The following is a 16,744-nucleotide window of genomic DNA, read 5'->3' as shown; positions in this document are numbered from 1 at the left end:
CTCCTTATCATTCCCACAATTGTTTGAAGTTCCTCATTTCGTTTGTAGATTCATCACAGTCTTGGTTTAAATATATGCACTGTTTGCATGAAACCATTTGTCTCTCTTTGTTTTCTTTCTTTCTTACTTACCCTAGTTCTTTCATTTTGTATTTTCAGGTTTTATCTAACATGACACTTTGCTCTTCTTCTGTCTGCTTATAAATAGTGCATTATATGAAGTAAACTTGCCAACATCTTTCGAGTGCTCTCAGTTATCCTTTCCATAAAATTAATTCCTAGTATCACACTTGTGAACTAATCTCCAGAAACCTTTAAGAGGAATAAAAATTATCTCTTTGCTCCTCTTCAATTTACTTTTATTCATAATGGTTGACTAGATGTCCTTCAAAGTTCCCTTCCAATTCAAACCATTCTGTGATTTGATGACATCTTGGAAAAATTATTTACCAAATCTATCACTTCTTGTGGCTTGGATCTTAGCCTGTTTAGACAAATCTAATCAACTTCAGTCTGTTGTTTCTGTCAACAGGAAAGGCTTTTAAAAAAATAGTGATAAACAGATTGAAAAATTCAATGTCTTTTTTCTGGCTTCACATGTATTCTCCAACAGCAATTGTCACAAAGGGTTATAATATATTACGTATTTAAAAAGCAAATTTTTACTAGATTCCAAAATAGCTCTCTTCAACTATAATGTGCATTCATCTTGGGAAACACTAGAATGGAGTCTTTATTAATATTTAATCTTTGCTGTCATTAATCTTACCATAAGATAGTGGAATGAGCAGCATTAGCTGTTCTGGTTATGTCTTTATATTGGTTATACATAGCCCTCAAACAATTTAAAGCATTTATTTTGCTGTCCTGAGAATAAACCTTGGCCCTCAAAGTTGTCTGTCACAAGCAGTTCTATGTGGGAGTACATCAGCATCTACATCTGCCATTTAGAATGCTCTAATGTCCTTTTTGATAAAAGCCATACATTATTTTTATATTGATTTTTTTTAATGCCAGAAAGGTTTACAAAACATAATTTATATTATAACAATAAATAAAACTCAGTGAAAGGCAGGTTGGCTTTTTGGGTGTTTTTTTTTTTTTTTCTTTCTAGTGTCCAAAGTTAAGCATGCATTGCATTTAACAAATTCAAGGAATATGGACTATAATTTCTAAATAGTTTTCTTTCCAGATACTTTCTAGTGTATGTTGAACCTAGGGAATACATGCAGCCCACTGAGTCTGACTTTATGAATAAAGACATGTATTGTCAAGACCATTTAATCATAAAATTCTCACCTATTGTTTTTGCAGCACTAAAATATTGAGTAAAATAATAATGTTTAAAAATCAGTTCTACACCAATATCTCATCTGCATTGCAACAGATTATGTATTTTGAAACACTTGCAATCTGAGATATGCTTCAACAGAAGCAACAAATGAATCACTGAAGAATGTAAGGCAGGGAATTCTGCATAGACTGCGTTACAAGTCCCTATAGAGAAGAGCTATTCCGAGTAAAAGAATGCAGTCTCCAGCTTTGAGAAGAAAAACATTTATAGTGATAAGTTTTTATCATTATGCAGAAGATAGCTATATGTTTCAGGAGCAAATAAGAATACAAAGAAGATATTTATTCAGAGGATAGTTAGAGCCAAGTCAATTAGAAAAAAATAGTAACCATCAGTACAGAAATTATTACTGAACTTACAAAAATATTATTTCTGTGTTTGAAGAAGAATGAAAAGAATTTATCTATTTTTGCTTCACTTCTTAAAGCACCTGAGGAATTCTTTGTTCAAAAGAATACTTTCACTGTCATGTTTCAGCCTTTGCAGCAGAGGAAATGTCTTTTTCTCTATTTGCTGATAATGTGGGCTGAATATTTATGCCTGAATCCTGTGGATGATTGCTTCTCAAAGCAGATACAGAAAACACACTTTGGTTACAGATTGAAATCAACTGCCTATAGAAAGTTACTTACAGCATTAGCACATAGAGTGGATTACTTCTATCCCTACTAAAACACGGATTTCATTGTAGATCACCAGCTAGCCCTAAATGGGAGCCTGTAGTGACCCAAAAGCCCAGCAACTTCAGACATAAACACTGACAAGGTTTTTATTTTATTCTATGTTGATATCAAATGCCCTGTTCTAAATTCTATTCTTTCTGGGCTCTCCCTTGAGTTAAAAATGTTAGTCTGTGTATCACAAAAATCCCCTTTCCAAATTGAAATTCAAGCCATGTTAAATAGTCTTTATGCTGGCTGCCTAGTTCAGTGGCTCTTTAACCATTTTCCTTTCTTTCAAATAAATAATGTATATATTATTTTCAACTTTATGCCTAAAGTTCTTTACACATTATTATAATTCTTCAAGCTTTTCTTGCATTTTTAGTTTTATTTCTTAATGTATACTTTCAATTTTACATGTTTATTCCCTTATTTAAATTTAGAATGTAATACTTTTATTATTTAAAAAATAGAGAAATTCATCAGTATAATTTCCTCAGCTGAAAAATCATCTTTCTCTCCAAACATCCAAATTCACTCAATACATTTCTTTAAACAAGTCAAAACTATTTTGAAATATAAGCTGTATCACTCTACTTTGAAAGAAAAGATATAACTTGATTCAAGTTTTATTTTCAGATTATTACTAATTATAAATAGCAATCTATGAGGAAAGTTAAGGAACTATGAACTTAGTGTGTTAGTTTATATTTTACCACAGTCCTATATCTATGGAGTGACAAAGGCATTAAAAGGCAATGAAAATTGCAATGAAATTGCATTCCTATCAGAGATGCTCTTAGTGGAAAGGAAAGGAAGAATGTAGCAAGAAAGGAAAGGAAATGTAGCAAGAAAAGACTGATAAATTCAAATCAACAGTTTGAAGAACAGGGTAATTTGGAGGACTTGCTGGACAGATACAAATATACATGGATGAGTGCTTAACTAAGAAGAAACATCTTTATAGTACCTGTGGTGGTTTGGGGTTTTTTCCTCAAGATTTTCATGTCTTTCTGGGCATAGGAACAGCACTGAAAACTAGCAAGTTCTAGTTTATTAGTGTGTGGGAATGCTTTTCCATAAGAAAAGAATTGTCTCAAGTGTAATAGGCCCATAAATACATTTAGTGCTGTAGAGCTAAATATACCTGTGAGGAACTGAGTTGCTATGCACCAAGTAACCAGTTGCTCCTACTGTAATGTTTACTGGTTCCTTTCACTGTGCATTCATTCTTCCCATATTTGCAGAATAATATTTGCTACAAAAAATTCCCCAAAGCAATGCATAACGTATCTTCAACTTGTAAGGTATTCAGATATTAATAATTCATTTGATCAGTGACTGCCAGCAATTTTTTAAGAGGACATCTAAATTCTTCGTTTAGATGTTCAAATCACCCCAGAAGCTGAGCACATTTGTATGAAAGAACTGAAATCTCTTCCAAGTGCCCGTATGTGAAATGTTGGTAGGTTATGCATTTCTGGCAATTTGATTATATAATTGTTTTTAATTAGTGCTTGTTCTAAGCCCAACCACTGTGAGTATTAAAAAGTTAAATATCTGAAAGCTTGACACTTCAATCAAATGCAGATGTTAAAGTGGAGAAAACACCATTTAGCATCAGAAACAAGTCAATTACGTTGCCTGTCATGAGCAGCCATTCTAGTACTGCCTTTCTAGAACAATTTTCATACAAAGAGTTTCTTTCAATTAAACCAAGCAGCAAGGCATCTAAATTAAAATCTTCATTAGTACGCTTCCCTTAATTCTTTTTAGGGCTATTTTAGGGCTGTTGATGTGAACCTAATATTTGGAAGTTTGTGATTTTCTGCAATTTTGTGCCTGAAAGATTGATAATTTAATAACAATTCAATCATCAGTATTTACAGAACATGCACCCTGCATAGCACAATATTAGCACAGTACAGCTATATTGTGTGGATTAATAGTTTAAGTCAAATATATTAATAGTCTCTCTTAAATCAGATAAAACTAAAACTTCAGGTCTGAAGAAGCTGTATTTAGTGTGCTTTGTAAAATCCCTCTTGTCATATGTATCAGTTTTTAATGAAACCTTCCCATGACAGAGGAAGGTGGTGGCATTGCAGTTATCTTTGTCATGTGTCTGTCTTTTAGGTGTCTGCAGCTCACAGTTGTTTACCACTGATTATCCCTACACTGATTATCAGGTTCTGTGTACTCTCTATGCTGATTTAAGAGGCTTGCCATAGTTATAGAGCCTTTGATTCTATGGTAATGACTCAATATTTATAGCTGCAAGCAGGATAATGTTTATCCCATTTTTACTACTGCTATAAATATCTGCTTTGCTCAATAGCAACTCATTGGCCAAGCTGCCCTTATGACCTGTCTTTTCTGTCTATATTTTCTTTTCACAAGAAAATGTATTACTTAACTTCTCTAACCTTATTTCCAGGATGTGCAATATTTTTGAAATTGGAAGTTAAATTGTACCTACAATACAGGCAGTTAAATCAGAGCTACATTAACTCTACAAAACTGAAGGATAACTTTGAAATTACTTCATTAACCTATGTTAGTGGGTTGTCTTACTCAAACAATTGTTTTTCAATGTGTGACCTGTTGAAAAAAGAGGAGTTTGTAAATATAATTATTTTTCTTTTAGGTAAATGCATTATAAATGTCAATTATTTTTCTGCCAACAATATGATTAGACTATTAATCTGTTTCTTTGATCACAGCTAAACAGCTCTAGCTTTCTTCAAAAAATGTAGCAAAAATTTATCTAAATTTATCAAAATTGCTAGGAATGCTGATTGTTTCTGCCTTTTTTATTGTCATAAGGAAGCAGTACCAGTGTTACCAGAAAGCACTGCATGACTACCTCCAGATTAATGTAAAGCACATATTTGATCAGGATTGGACTTGACAATTAATTAAAAAGTCATATATTTTGATTTATTGCAACAATACTGCTCATTTGGTCAACTACAATAACAAATTAGAGCTGGAAGAGGTTTTTTGTTCCAAAGTGATTTATTTTTTTCTATGTGCAGATTTATAAATTCAATAATTTTGATTTATTTGTTCTCACTTCTAGGAATTTTACAGATGTTTTTAGCATTTTTTAATAAATGTAAAGGAGGTTCTTGTTTGGGTTTTGTTAATTGATTACCTTGCCCTTCATTATTTTTATTCACCTAGAAAATCTTATGATATTGCTCATTCCCCTCATACTTCGATGACTGTACATACCAAATATTATATAAACTGCTGATTTTTTCCAAGGATTTACCTATATCTTCATATTGCTACTCTAGATTGTTTTCCATCTCCAAATGCAACAACTTCTCCCTGTGTATACAGTATTCAAATAACCATCTCTGTCTTTTATGTCAATAGATATGCATTATTAGGATAATAAGACAATATTTCTCTCTGTTCATGTTTTTTTATTTCAATATCTAGAAGCTTATAATAACTTGCTGCTCATTTATGTGTGGTGGATTGACCCTGGCTAGGTGCCAAGTGGCTGCCAAAACTGCTCCATTGCTGCCCTCACGAGCTGGCCATGGGAGAGAAAATATAACTGAAGACTTGTGGGTGGAGATAAGGACAGGAAGAGATGACTCGCCAGTTACGGTCATAGGCAAAACAGACAACTCAGATAAATTATTTTATCACCAATAAAATCAGAGTAGGATAATGAGGAAATAACCCCCTGAAATTTCAGAACTTCCCCCCCCATCCCTTCCTTCTCTCTGGTCTCAACTTCACTCCTGTTCTCTGCCTCCTCCCTCGCAGCTGCACAGGGAGATGGGAATAGGGGCTGCGGTCACTTCATCACATGTTGTCTCTGCTGCTCCTTCCTCCCTTCACTCTATTCCTCTGCTCCAGAGTGAGGTCCTTCTCATGGGAGACAGTCCTTCATGAACTTCTCCAATGTCAGTTCATCCCATCAGCTGCAGCTCTTCATGAGCTGCTCCAGCATGAGTCCCTCTCATAGGGTGCAGTCCCTCAAAACCGCTCCAGGCTGGGTCACAAGTCCTGCCAGCAAACCTGCCCCAGGGTGGGCTTCTCTCTCCACAGGTCCACAGGTCCTGCCAGGAGTCTGCTGCAGGGTGGGCTCTCCACTACTGCCTTTAGCTGTCACTTCAGCTCTTTTACTTCTGCTTAAAGAATTGCAGAAATTGATTTCCAGACTGACTTGCAAAAAATTTATTTATCTCCTACACTTTACTAGTGAGTGAATAACACCCTGTTTCAAACACACATAAAATTTCCCCTGTCTTGCCTTTGATGATCTCAGAATTATGTTCCACTGGTCCCTATATATTTTGTCAGTGCTTATAATAATACATTTACTTCACATATAGGATAAAAGTCTGTATTTCATTACTGACTCTTAGCTGAGGCTCATGTTATGAGCACATAACATGAATTGACTGCTGTATAGTGAGGAGAGACTATGTCATCTTCAGCATCATTATATTAGTGTAATGTAATGGTGATGTGCTTTTTTCCCCCCTTTATGTACACATGCCAGATACACACAAAGCGGTTTACACCTAAACATAGGAGGCAGAAGTTGTTTACAAATTAGGATTGTTTACATTTATCCTCGGTTGTAAGGTCATACAGTAAATATGAGTACTCAGTTAAAAGTATTGAACATACTTGGAACCATAAAGTGGAATGAATTAATAAGGTTTTTTTTAGGTCCTAATGGACATTTTCCAGGAAGAAAAATAAGAAAATCATGATCAGAAGATTATTCTCCTCTTGGAAGATTCTCATGGGAAAAGTATAACAGTTGCATGACCCAGAATTTTTCCAGTGCCGGGTGGATCTCTCTAAGTATTCTTTACTTGGTTATTGTATTTGGAACAAAAAAAATCAATTATATCAGTTGTCATAGCCACCAGGAACTCTCTGAAGACCTATTCCTGCTAATCTTCAATTTCTTGTCATTGTGTTTTTATTTCATCCTTACAAAATTTGGGGAAACTTACTTGAAATGGCTGTATATATGGCATCTTTTTTTCCACAGACACTATTGCACCATGGGACAGTGAATTCAACTTTTTCAATTACATGAAGACCATCACTTTTAATACATCCAGATTTTTAAAAATATTTTTATTAAAATCCTGTGTTAAATGTCCATGTGGTAGCCTTTTAGGCCCGCGTAACTTGGAGGCTTTTTCTTAGACCATTTATGCCTTCTATTAGGCTTATTCAAGATTATTTCCCCCCCATCCCTTCCTTCTCTCTGGTCTCAACTTCATTCCTGGTTCTCTACCTTCTCCCTCTCAGCTTCACAGGGAGATGGGAATAGTGCTTGCTATTTGTTTTTTTTTTTAATTCAGAATTGTGAGTGAAGTCTGATGTCATTGAGTCATTGTTAATTATTTCTGATACAAATACAAATCTTTCTTGAACCCAGTCTCATTATTTAACTCCATAGTAGCTTCCTATCCCAAATTTGTTAAATAAATTTTGGATTAATTTTTAATTATGGACATTTCTATTTGAAAAACATTATATACAACATTTGCAATATAATTTTAATTAAAAGTGCGATAATTAGCTTTTTTTATTCTAAGTAAAAATCAGTTGTTGTTTTTTTTTTTTTTGCTATTAATACATCATATTAAGCATAAATGGTAAGTCCCCAGTTTGGTGCATGCATTAATTTCTATACTTTTAAAGTATAACTATAGGAACTGTAATTGTACTTAAATTAAGCATAACAACAGGAGTCAACTTTACATATGTATGTTTTATTATAAAACCCAAGAACACATGATAACATTCTTGATCAAATCCCATCTTTTTAATTGAGTTTCTCACTACTACAGATACGGCAGGAAGTTGAAAAGTGCCACTTCAGATTCACTGAATATTTACATTTCTTTTTAGATTACCGACATAATGGGAGAGATCTTCAAAGTTCAACACTGTCAGTGCCAGAACAAGTAATGTCATCTAATCATTGTTCTCGATCAGGGTCCCCTCACCGTGGAGATAGTATAGGACGGACTAGATCGTGGTCTCCCAGTGTCCCTCCCCCACAAAGGTAAACTCTTCTTGAACTATACAGTTATATAAATTAAAGTGGTATTGATCTTGTACCAGTACTGGAAATCATCTCCAGACTTTCAAAATGGCAATGAATTGGTTAGATCTTACAAAATTACATAAAGCCAATAATGTGGGGGTTTTTTTTACACATAGTGATATGCCTAATTTATATATAATTCTATGTGATTTATGGTTTATTATTGCTATTTATTTTTTATTATATGATTACATAATTGTATCTTACTTCTGCCTATTTATATCTGTTTTTTCATCAAAATTCAGTACAGTCCAATCTAAGGAAAGAAAAGTATCTCTCCACATTTTCTAGAGCTATTTACAGATGTCATGTTTTATAGTATGTGATAGTTTGATATTTCCTTAGCAGTCATATGACAGTGGAAGATTTCAATGCTTTTATTTCTGTAGAGTTAAGATTCTGGGGAGCCTCCCTTGCTCCCTATAGTAGCTTTCTTTCTACTCTTTCTTTCATACTTCTAAATCATCAAGAATAAACTGACAGACATACAATTTAATAGTAAAAGATAACAACTCCTGATCTTGGAAGACCTCTGGTAACTATTTATCCTGAGAAAATTAGGCCAGGAAATTTCTTCCAAAAGCTAATACTTTTGGATACCATCTAATAATTGATTTAATACTCTGCAGGATAAGCTTTCTAAAGAGAATGGAAACAGAAGGATAGATGTGAATGGGAATGAAACCTGTTTTCCAGCAGTTTTTTTGCTATGTATGGGTAGCTTTCCAGATGATGTAATTCAGTTGAAATGAAAGTGGAAGTTTTCTCTTTTGCCCGTAATGTTCACAATTCCCCTTTGATACTGAAGATCTGTTATCCAGTATTTCCTGGCAGGCCCATGCTCCTCTCCCTTTCTTTCAGCCATCCTGATTCTCTTGTGTTCTGCTTTCCTTTCTGTTATCTTTGTTCTTTTTGTTAAAATTCTCTTGACTTCATAGTATCTTACTTATGTTTTTACTTACCATTTCCTCTGATGGATGTAGCCTATATGATATCCTTTTGCATTAGTGAGATATTAGGATTCCAAATTATCCCCCATCATCTCATACAGCTAAGAGGCAGAAACTGCGTGTTTCTTCTTGAAATCTAAATCCATCTAAAACCAAGTCAGCCTGACTTGAAATCAGACATAAGTGGTAGACACAAAAGGGCCTATTCTGATTTTTACTATACTGATTTCAGCCTAAGTAACTGTCTATGCTAAATCTCCAAAGATTATTTAGCTTGGACATAGACATAAATGTCAGCAAAATCTCTTTGTGTGCATGTTTGTGTTTTTATGTTTTTCTGTCTCCATGCATGCTGTGTGCATTTTGGGCAGAACTTTTACCCAAGCTGGTAATTAACACTTGTTTAACATCATTGAAAAATCTACTTTTCATTTTCTTTTAGTCTGTGACTTCTTTACATGTTCAAAATCTCTTGCTTTTTAACTTTCCTAAAGCTAAATTTTTAAATACAGTTTTGGATTTATTGCAGCTGTTTCCTAAAATGTCAGAATCAAATGCATTATTTGTATAATATTTCCCTGCCCACACACACCAAATCAGTTCTTTGAGGGCTTGTTGAGCTCAGAGAATTAAGTTATGAGAGCTTGAGGATTTGCAGAAGAGAAATATAATATATGGGTTACAGAAATACCTTTTTTAGTTCTACTGAAAATGCAGGTCTACTCAGGAAATCTATAAGAATTATCAATCACATTTGCACCTTGTTCAGGTGAATTTGTTGTACATGTTGTTAGGACTCTATAGATGTCCTAACTGCAGTGAGCATTCTGCATGCCCAGAGATTTCCCATTACTCACACCTCTGCAGGCAGGAGGTTTTGGGCCATAGAAGTTGCTGTTATTTTTTAGAAACCATTTTGCAGTCCTCAGTCCTACTTAAATTTTTAATAAACTCCACCAAAGGCCCACTCCATTGTAGCTGACAAGAAATTGTTACTGCTCTTGTTACTTTTTACTAGCCAGAATAAACCCAATATTTGGATTCATGAATGCCAGAGTGGAAAATGCTTTATGACAAATGAGGTGGAGCTGAAGGCAAAAGTTTATGTGTAATGCAACATCTTTATAGCACTTGTTTGCAGAAATAAATAATGTCATGGCAGCAGCAGTGAAGGATACATGTACAAGTTAACACTAGCCAGAAATTGGTAAATGACAAAAGATAAGTATGACAGGTACCAAAAAGACAGACAAAGTGACAAGAAAGGAAAGGGGAACTGAGTAATGCAAAACAAACAAACAAACAAACAAAAAAGGAAACTGAGGTTCACACTAGTGCAGATTGAAGTAAAGGATAAGAGACAGAAGAATTTATTGGTCTTGAACTTGTGTGGAGGGAAGCATCCAATTTGTTATTTTCAAATCAATACAAAACAATTATTTTTTCATTATCCAAAAATTATTACAATTAACCATTGTCTCCTGTTTTCCTATTCTTGTGGATTTCTTTTACAGAGCACAAAATGTAAAGTAAGTGTGCGTCAGTAGGTATTGATAGATAAACTGAGCAAAACAATCGATTGGCAAAGCTTTGGTCTCATTTAGTACAGGTGATCTTAACCAAAGCCTGCACCAACCCACTAAGTGGGTACCACATACAGTCCTATTTTTAAATTCTGATGACAATGTTTTCAACAGGCTACACTCCACTGTAACAACCACAAGTCGCCATTGTGTTTGCCTACAGTGTACATCTTTATAGTAAAGCCAAAATCAAGAACTCATGAAAAATTATTTACAGTGTATGTTTCTGTCAGAAATGAATTTTTGCTTGAAGTCTGGAAAGACTAATGAAATGTTGTGCAAGATTAGCATTTTTCATGAAAGAAATGAAAGAGCTTTCCTCTTATTTCTAGAAGAAACACATTGGAACAAAAAAAAGAGAACTCTATCCCTATCATGGACTTGGCACCATTTTCTAAATGAGATTTTTTTTTACTTTAAGATTTAAAATTATTTTATTTTAAATGTATAAAAAAGTCTGGTTTGCTAACGGATATTGCTACCAGCATGATTGCTGATAATTGTTTGTACAAACCAGTGAGAGGATGTCATCCAGGCACACCTAAAACTCAGGATCTGGTATCTTTTATCCTCAGTCGGAATGTGGATCAGGGACTGCGAGGGACTCGATCCACTCCTGCGCATTACACCACCCTGAACCGGATGGACAGACACCGAGCTGTAGATGACCACTACTCCCCAGACAGAGAGAGGTAAGTACCTGGCTGGAATTAGGAACAGCTGTAGCCTACCGGCATCAACGTGAGTAACTTCAGTGTGGTAGCTTGCTAAAATAAATTACATACCTAATCCCAGAGATTAGCATTGCTCGTTTATCCACTGGTCACATGACACACATTACAAAATATCAGTGCACATAAGGCTGACAAAACTGTCCAGTGAGTGTCTGTTTGCCAGGAGGGAATCTGAAAAAATCTGTGAGAAAATGTGTAATAGCTGAATAGTTTAGTTGTCCTTTTTGTGTGTTATATTAATGAATTCTTTAAGTACTAAATATCTTTAAAAAAAATTTATCAGTAGATTTTGTTGTTTTTGCTGCTGAAAAAAGAGGCATAAAAATAGATAATTTCAGCTCAGTATTAGTGTAATGCTCCCTTTGGATACAGTGCACTTCACAAATGTAACAAAAGTATATTCTAGTACTGTGTTCTGTTTTTGTGTTTGCTCAACCTTCTGAGACACTTTGTAAAAAAAGAAAAAAAATAATTAGGACAGCATGTATGAAATCAGAGTCTTTGTGTTTAGAGGCACTTCTGACTATGAATAATGTTTTGCCTAATGGAACTTCCCAAACTGTAAGAAGAGCTTTAGCAACATCTATGAATTTTAATGATGTAAAAAAGAATTGCAGCAATAATTGAACAATGTAGTTAATTTTGCTGAATTAATTGTGGCAATGATTTCATTAAAAAAATATTTGTTTTTTCCACCTCATTGTCTTCAGGTAGAAAATCAAAACAAAAATCATTTATTACCTTTAATTTTTAAAATATTTCAGCTCTTTTTCACCAGGTTGAAATTCCTGCAATTTGTCATGAGAAGCATAATTTCCAGCTTTTGTCTCGTTTTATAATTGCATATACCAAGGAGTAATACAGATATGTTTTGTAATCTTGAGGAGTATAGGACTAATATTTGAAGTTAATGCTTTTACAGATAGCTATTAGAGGTTATTCTTCAAGTGACATCAAAACTCATCTTTGGGGTTTCTAACTGTAATACAAAGAATTTGAGAAATCAGTGCCTTTTTATTAGCAATATTGAACAGAAGTTTAATATTTGTTAAGAGACCAGTAATGTGATGGTCAATGCTTGTATGGAATGCAAGACAATATTTATCAGAAGATTTAAATATTTTAATTTCAGAAGATAAAAATAATAATTAATTTTTCCCAAAGGCATGTTACCAAAAAAGTATCAGAAGGAATTAAAACCCAAATCTATTCAAAGTGATTTGTAATTTAATTTGGTGAATAAAAAAGTCAAATGGGCAAAAATAAAGCTAATGAAAAAACAGTGAAGTGTTTATCATCTAGAATAAGAACTGTATTCTTTACAAGTACAGTAGATCAGAAGTCAACTTCTTTTTTGCATTAAAATATTTAATATTTCAATTTAAATTATGGCAAAAAAACCTATTTGGTTAATTCATTAGTATATCATTTTCATACAGAAGGCAATAACTTGAAGATTCTGAGCAATTTCCTTAAAAGATGATTACAGAATGTTTTTGGGATACAATGTTATGTTGATTTTTGGACCAGTCATCCTTGAAACAGGATTGAAACTTGTCCTTAGAGCCTGTGTATGCCTTATGGAATGCTGCTGCATTTGCTCATTGTGCAAGTTCATTTGTTGCCTCCCAGATAAATATGTAGCTGGGAAAGGTTGCTTGAAGTTTGGTACCACGATGTTTTTCCATCCCTTCGGTCAAATAATCCCAGCTGGGTTGACTTGATTTAGAGAAAAATAATTGGGTTTTTTTAGAATATGTCAGAAAAACAATGTCAGAAGTTTGTTGGAAATGAGATTATTGAATTTTCACGACTGTTCTAGATTAAAAGGTGTTTGCTTGATAGGGGTGCTCTGGATCTCTGAACTCAGTTTTATATGTTGTCTGTATTTTCCAAAACCCACTGAGAAATTCTCCTCTTCACACATGGTGAGTGGTTGCCTGTGCAATCAAATTATTGATTAGTTATGCCTCTATTGTAACATGCACTCTCTGAACAGGAAAATACTATTTCCAGTATTAACAGTGAATATTTTTTAATATTCCTTGCTAATTTGACAGTGATTTTAAGCATGGAAAGATTATTAGATTACAAAAATTTTTAATGAATATTTGTGATTCTGTCACTGCTATATAATAAAACCCAAATGGTATCCCTAAAGTAGCTATTTAATAGTATTGTTCCTGAAAACTTCTAGAACTGCAGGCAGTTGGGAGAAGTTGAAAACTGCATTTTTGTATAGATTTGTAATCTCTCTACATGTTATCCACACTTGGCTCTGAAAACAAATCACATATTTCCTTCCCACAGCTCTGATGGTTTCTTGTTTCCATGAAACAGCTTTTGAAGATGTTTTGAAGTACTGTCTTATAGACATGCTCAGTTGCTAAGTTAAAGTATGACTGAGAATATGATTAAGAAAATACCTTCTTCTGAGAATATGATTAAGAAAATATCTTCCTTTTCTAGATAATTCAGCATTAAGTTCTCTAATATATATGGCACCGAGGAGTTAGTTGAAACCACATACTAAAAGCCTAATGATCTCAAGTTTAATTGCGATGTAAACATTCCTTCAAAATTGAATGCATAATTAGAACTGAAAATAAAATTATTTTTAAAAGCCCTGAAAGACACTTGAAAAAAATTTAGTTGTTTCAAACCCCAAACCCTTAAATATGTAAAATATGGCTATATTATATACTTATTTTTGTATAATATAAGGGTAAATTTACAGTTTAAATTTGTATCTGTTGCTGTATTAACACAAGTGTCATATTGTATTGTGTATACTGCTAACTCAAATTGAGAAACCATGTCAATTTGTTACCTATATATTTAATATAGGTCTAGTAGTTAATTGTTATCAAAATGTGAGGTTTTTTGTGGTTACTCACACTCTTATGAAATAGCCAAGATTTGTAATGTTAAGAAATATGAATGCTTATGACCTAATATGCACCCAAGTTCCATAAGAACATTTACCTGTAATGGGATAACCTTGGAAATGTCAATTTGACATGTTTTGATAAATTCTCTAAAACTGATTTTACCTCACTTGGGAAACTGAAACTAATCAAACTATAGAAACTATTAAGAAAATTTTGGAAACAGTTGGATTTAACCTCAGAGTTTTATATTTAAACAATCAATATAATTAGGTGAATTAGAGGAAAAATGTGAGACTCAGCATAGTTCCAGAAAGAAAAAAAATAAACAACAAAAGCACCAAACTATACCTGTGTTTCTTTCTGAAAGATATATCAACAGTTAACAACAAACACCAAGACAGTGTGAGAAAATTGTGCTCAGGCCCACAACTTCAACAAACTTAGATATTCAGCAACTATAACTTACCGATATTTGACATCCGAGGTGAGTTCTCCCTGAGGAATAACATTGCTAATGGTGAATTTAGCACAGGTATGTTAAGCCAGAGCATGCTGAGAATGCCTAACTCAAACAGTCTTGCAGGAGAAATGTATGAGAAAGCTCCTCAAGTATGAGTGTTTTTCTGAGAGGTGCTTAAAGAAAACAAGAGAAAAGAGAAATTATCCACTATTTGTTCATCAAAGCTATTGCACACTTTCCATTTGAAAGAAGAAAAGTTGCTACCTGTTTTGTTAAACTAATGGGGTAGCCACAAGCATGGTTATTTAGAGAAATATTGTCCATTATTTTAAAATCACTTTAAAGATGTTATCTGGATGTGCTGAGACTAGCAGGACCAGCACACCCTTATTAATGAGAGGAGATTTCATTCACATATTTGAATACACACTTGTTTTTTCAGTCTTTTGACAGCATGTGGCTTGGATTTTTTTAACACGAAGTAAATGTTGAAATATATGGCAAAAAATTCCATTTGCTATAATCAAACCAGTGAATACCAAAATAATTCACTACAATGAGCCTGTTATATGTTAGCTAAAACACAGTGTAAATACCTGCTTCTATTATTTGACACAAAATTAAAGGTGGGCAAGAACAACATCAATTTTACATTTCTAAATGTCATCTTAAACCATGCAATTTCTTTATCTATGGGTAGGAGACTCCTAATCTAATACTGTTATTAAGTAGATGTCATATTAGGTCAAACTACCTTTGGATATATTTTTCCATATTAAAACACTGAAAATAATGGATTTTTTTCAAAGTCTTTATTAAATACACAGCTGAATAATATATAATTAGCTAGTCATTTATTTATTAATTAGTTAAAATTTACTGTAAAATCATTTAAATGCAGATTAAAATACAAAGATACTGTAAAGTATAAAGGGTTCCTGATACTTTATTTGGAAATTTTGGGATAATTTTTTGGGTTTCAGTTGTGTCAATCATGTAGGTAACAGACCCACATGGGATATGTAATGTCACTGCTTTGCTTCTTCAAATACCCAATAAAGTGAAAGAAATGCATTGCTGAAAATTTGCTTAGGGCTATGTTATAAAATGCTTGCATCAGTTTGAATCTCAATAATTGCAGTGTTTCTTTAAGTTCTTTTTCTCCTTTCAAATCACTGTTTAATTGCACAATTATCTGCACCACCCACCTGGTGCCTCCATGAGTCTGCTGAAGGATGATTATCTCCAACAGGGATGGTGGAGTAGGCAGGTGGTAAAGAAGAAGCTTTGAGTCAAATTAAAAAAAAAAACAAACCCACCATGAAGAGTCATAGATATATTCCTCAGAATAAAATGCATACACAGATGAAAAAAAAAATTAAAGCCTGTGTAATAAAGATTGCAGTTCTGATAAAATACTTCAGTATTGCACCTTTGGAGCAATGATTTAAAATGCAGCATGGGGAGTACTGTGATAATGTGATACTGATTTTCTTATTTAAAGTCATCTTGATTGAATGTGTGTCAGCTGATAATTTTCTGCTGATAACTGCTATTGTTTCACAACTAAAGTCTTCAAATTGTCAGTTACATTCAGATGGAACATTTCTAGGTTTTAATCTATTCCAGCAGATTTGCAGAAATTTCTATAGAATTGATGTAGCAAAAAGCATCCATACCATTATTGGTGGAAAAATTGTTGATGTTTACAAGTAAAGAAAGACTGTTTTTTTCTTAAAAAAACTCAATTATTAAATAAATCTATTCTAATGATATATTCAATTAACTATTGCAGGTGAAATTACATAACCAGTGCTTTATTCTTGAATGGCATTTGACATTTTTAAGAGTTAAGAGCTTGACTTCACATTTTATTCACATAGCTGGTGAGATTTGCCAGGTGTTTGGGAAGCAGCATGGAAAACATTCTACCACAGAGAACATTAACTGTTGCTTTATTCAGATGAGAATATAACCTTTTAGAATGGTATAACTGGACCCTGGAAAA

At 33.5% G+C, this 16,744-nt stretch overlaps 1 protein-coding gene across 30 annotated transcripts in view; it reads left to right on the top strand.

Moving 5' to 3' along the window:
* The window catches only part of RIMS2 (regulating synaptic membrane exocytosis 2), a 446,434-nt gene that overhangs the window by 278,087 nt on the left and 151,603 nt on the right, over positions 1-16,744 (top strand). For all 30 annotated transcript variants that reach the window (XM_068183223.1, XM_068183411.1, XM_068183392.1 and 27 more), the window contains 2 exons: positions 7,920-8,076; positions 11,227-11,343. In XM_068183223.1, coding sequence (XP_068039324.1) covers positions 7,920-8,076; positions 11,227-11,343 — 274 coding nt within the window. The remainder of the gene's footprint in view (positions 1-7,919; positions 8,077-11,226; positions 11,344-16,744) is intronic.

This window comes from Anomalospiza imberbis, chromosome 1, assembly GCF_031753505.1.
Source record: "Anomalospiza imberbis isolate Cuckoo-Finch-1a 21T00152 chromosome 1, ASM3175350v1, whole genome shotgun sequence".
In the NCBI taxonomy this organism is placed as follows: Eukaryota; Metazoa; Chordata; class Aves; order Passeriformes; family Viduidae; genus Anomalospiza; species Anomalospiza imberbis.
The sequence above is the reverse complement of the archived record's forward strand: the minus strand, read 5'-3'. Positions and strand labels throughout refer to the sequence as shown.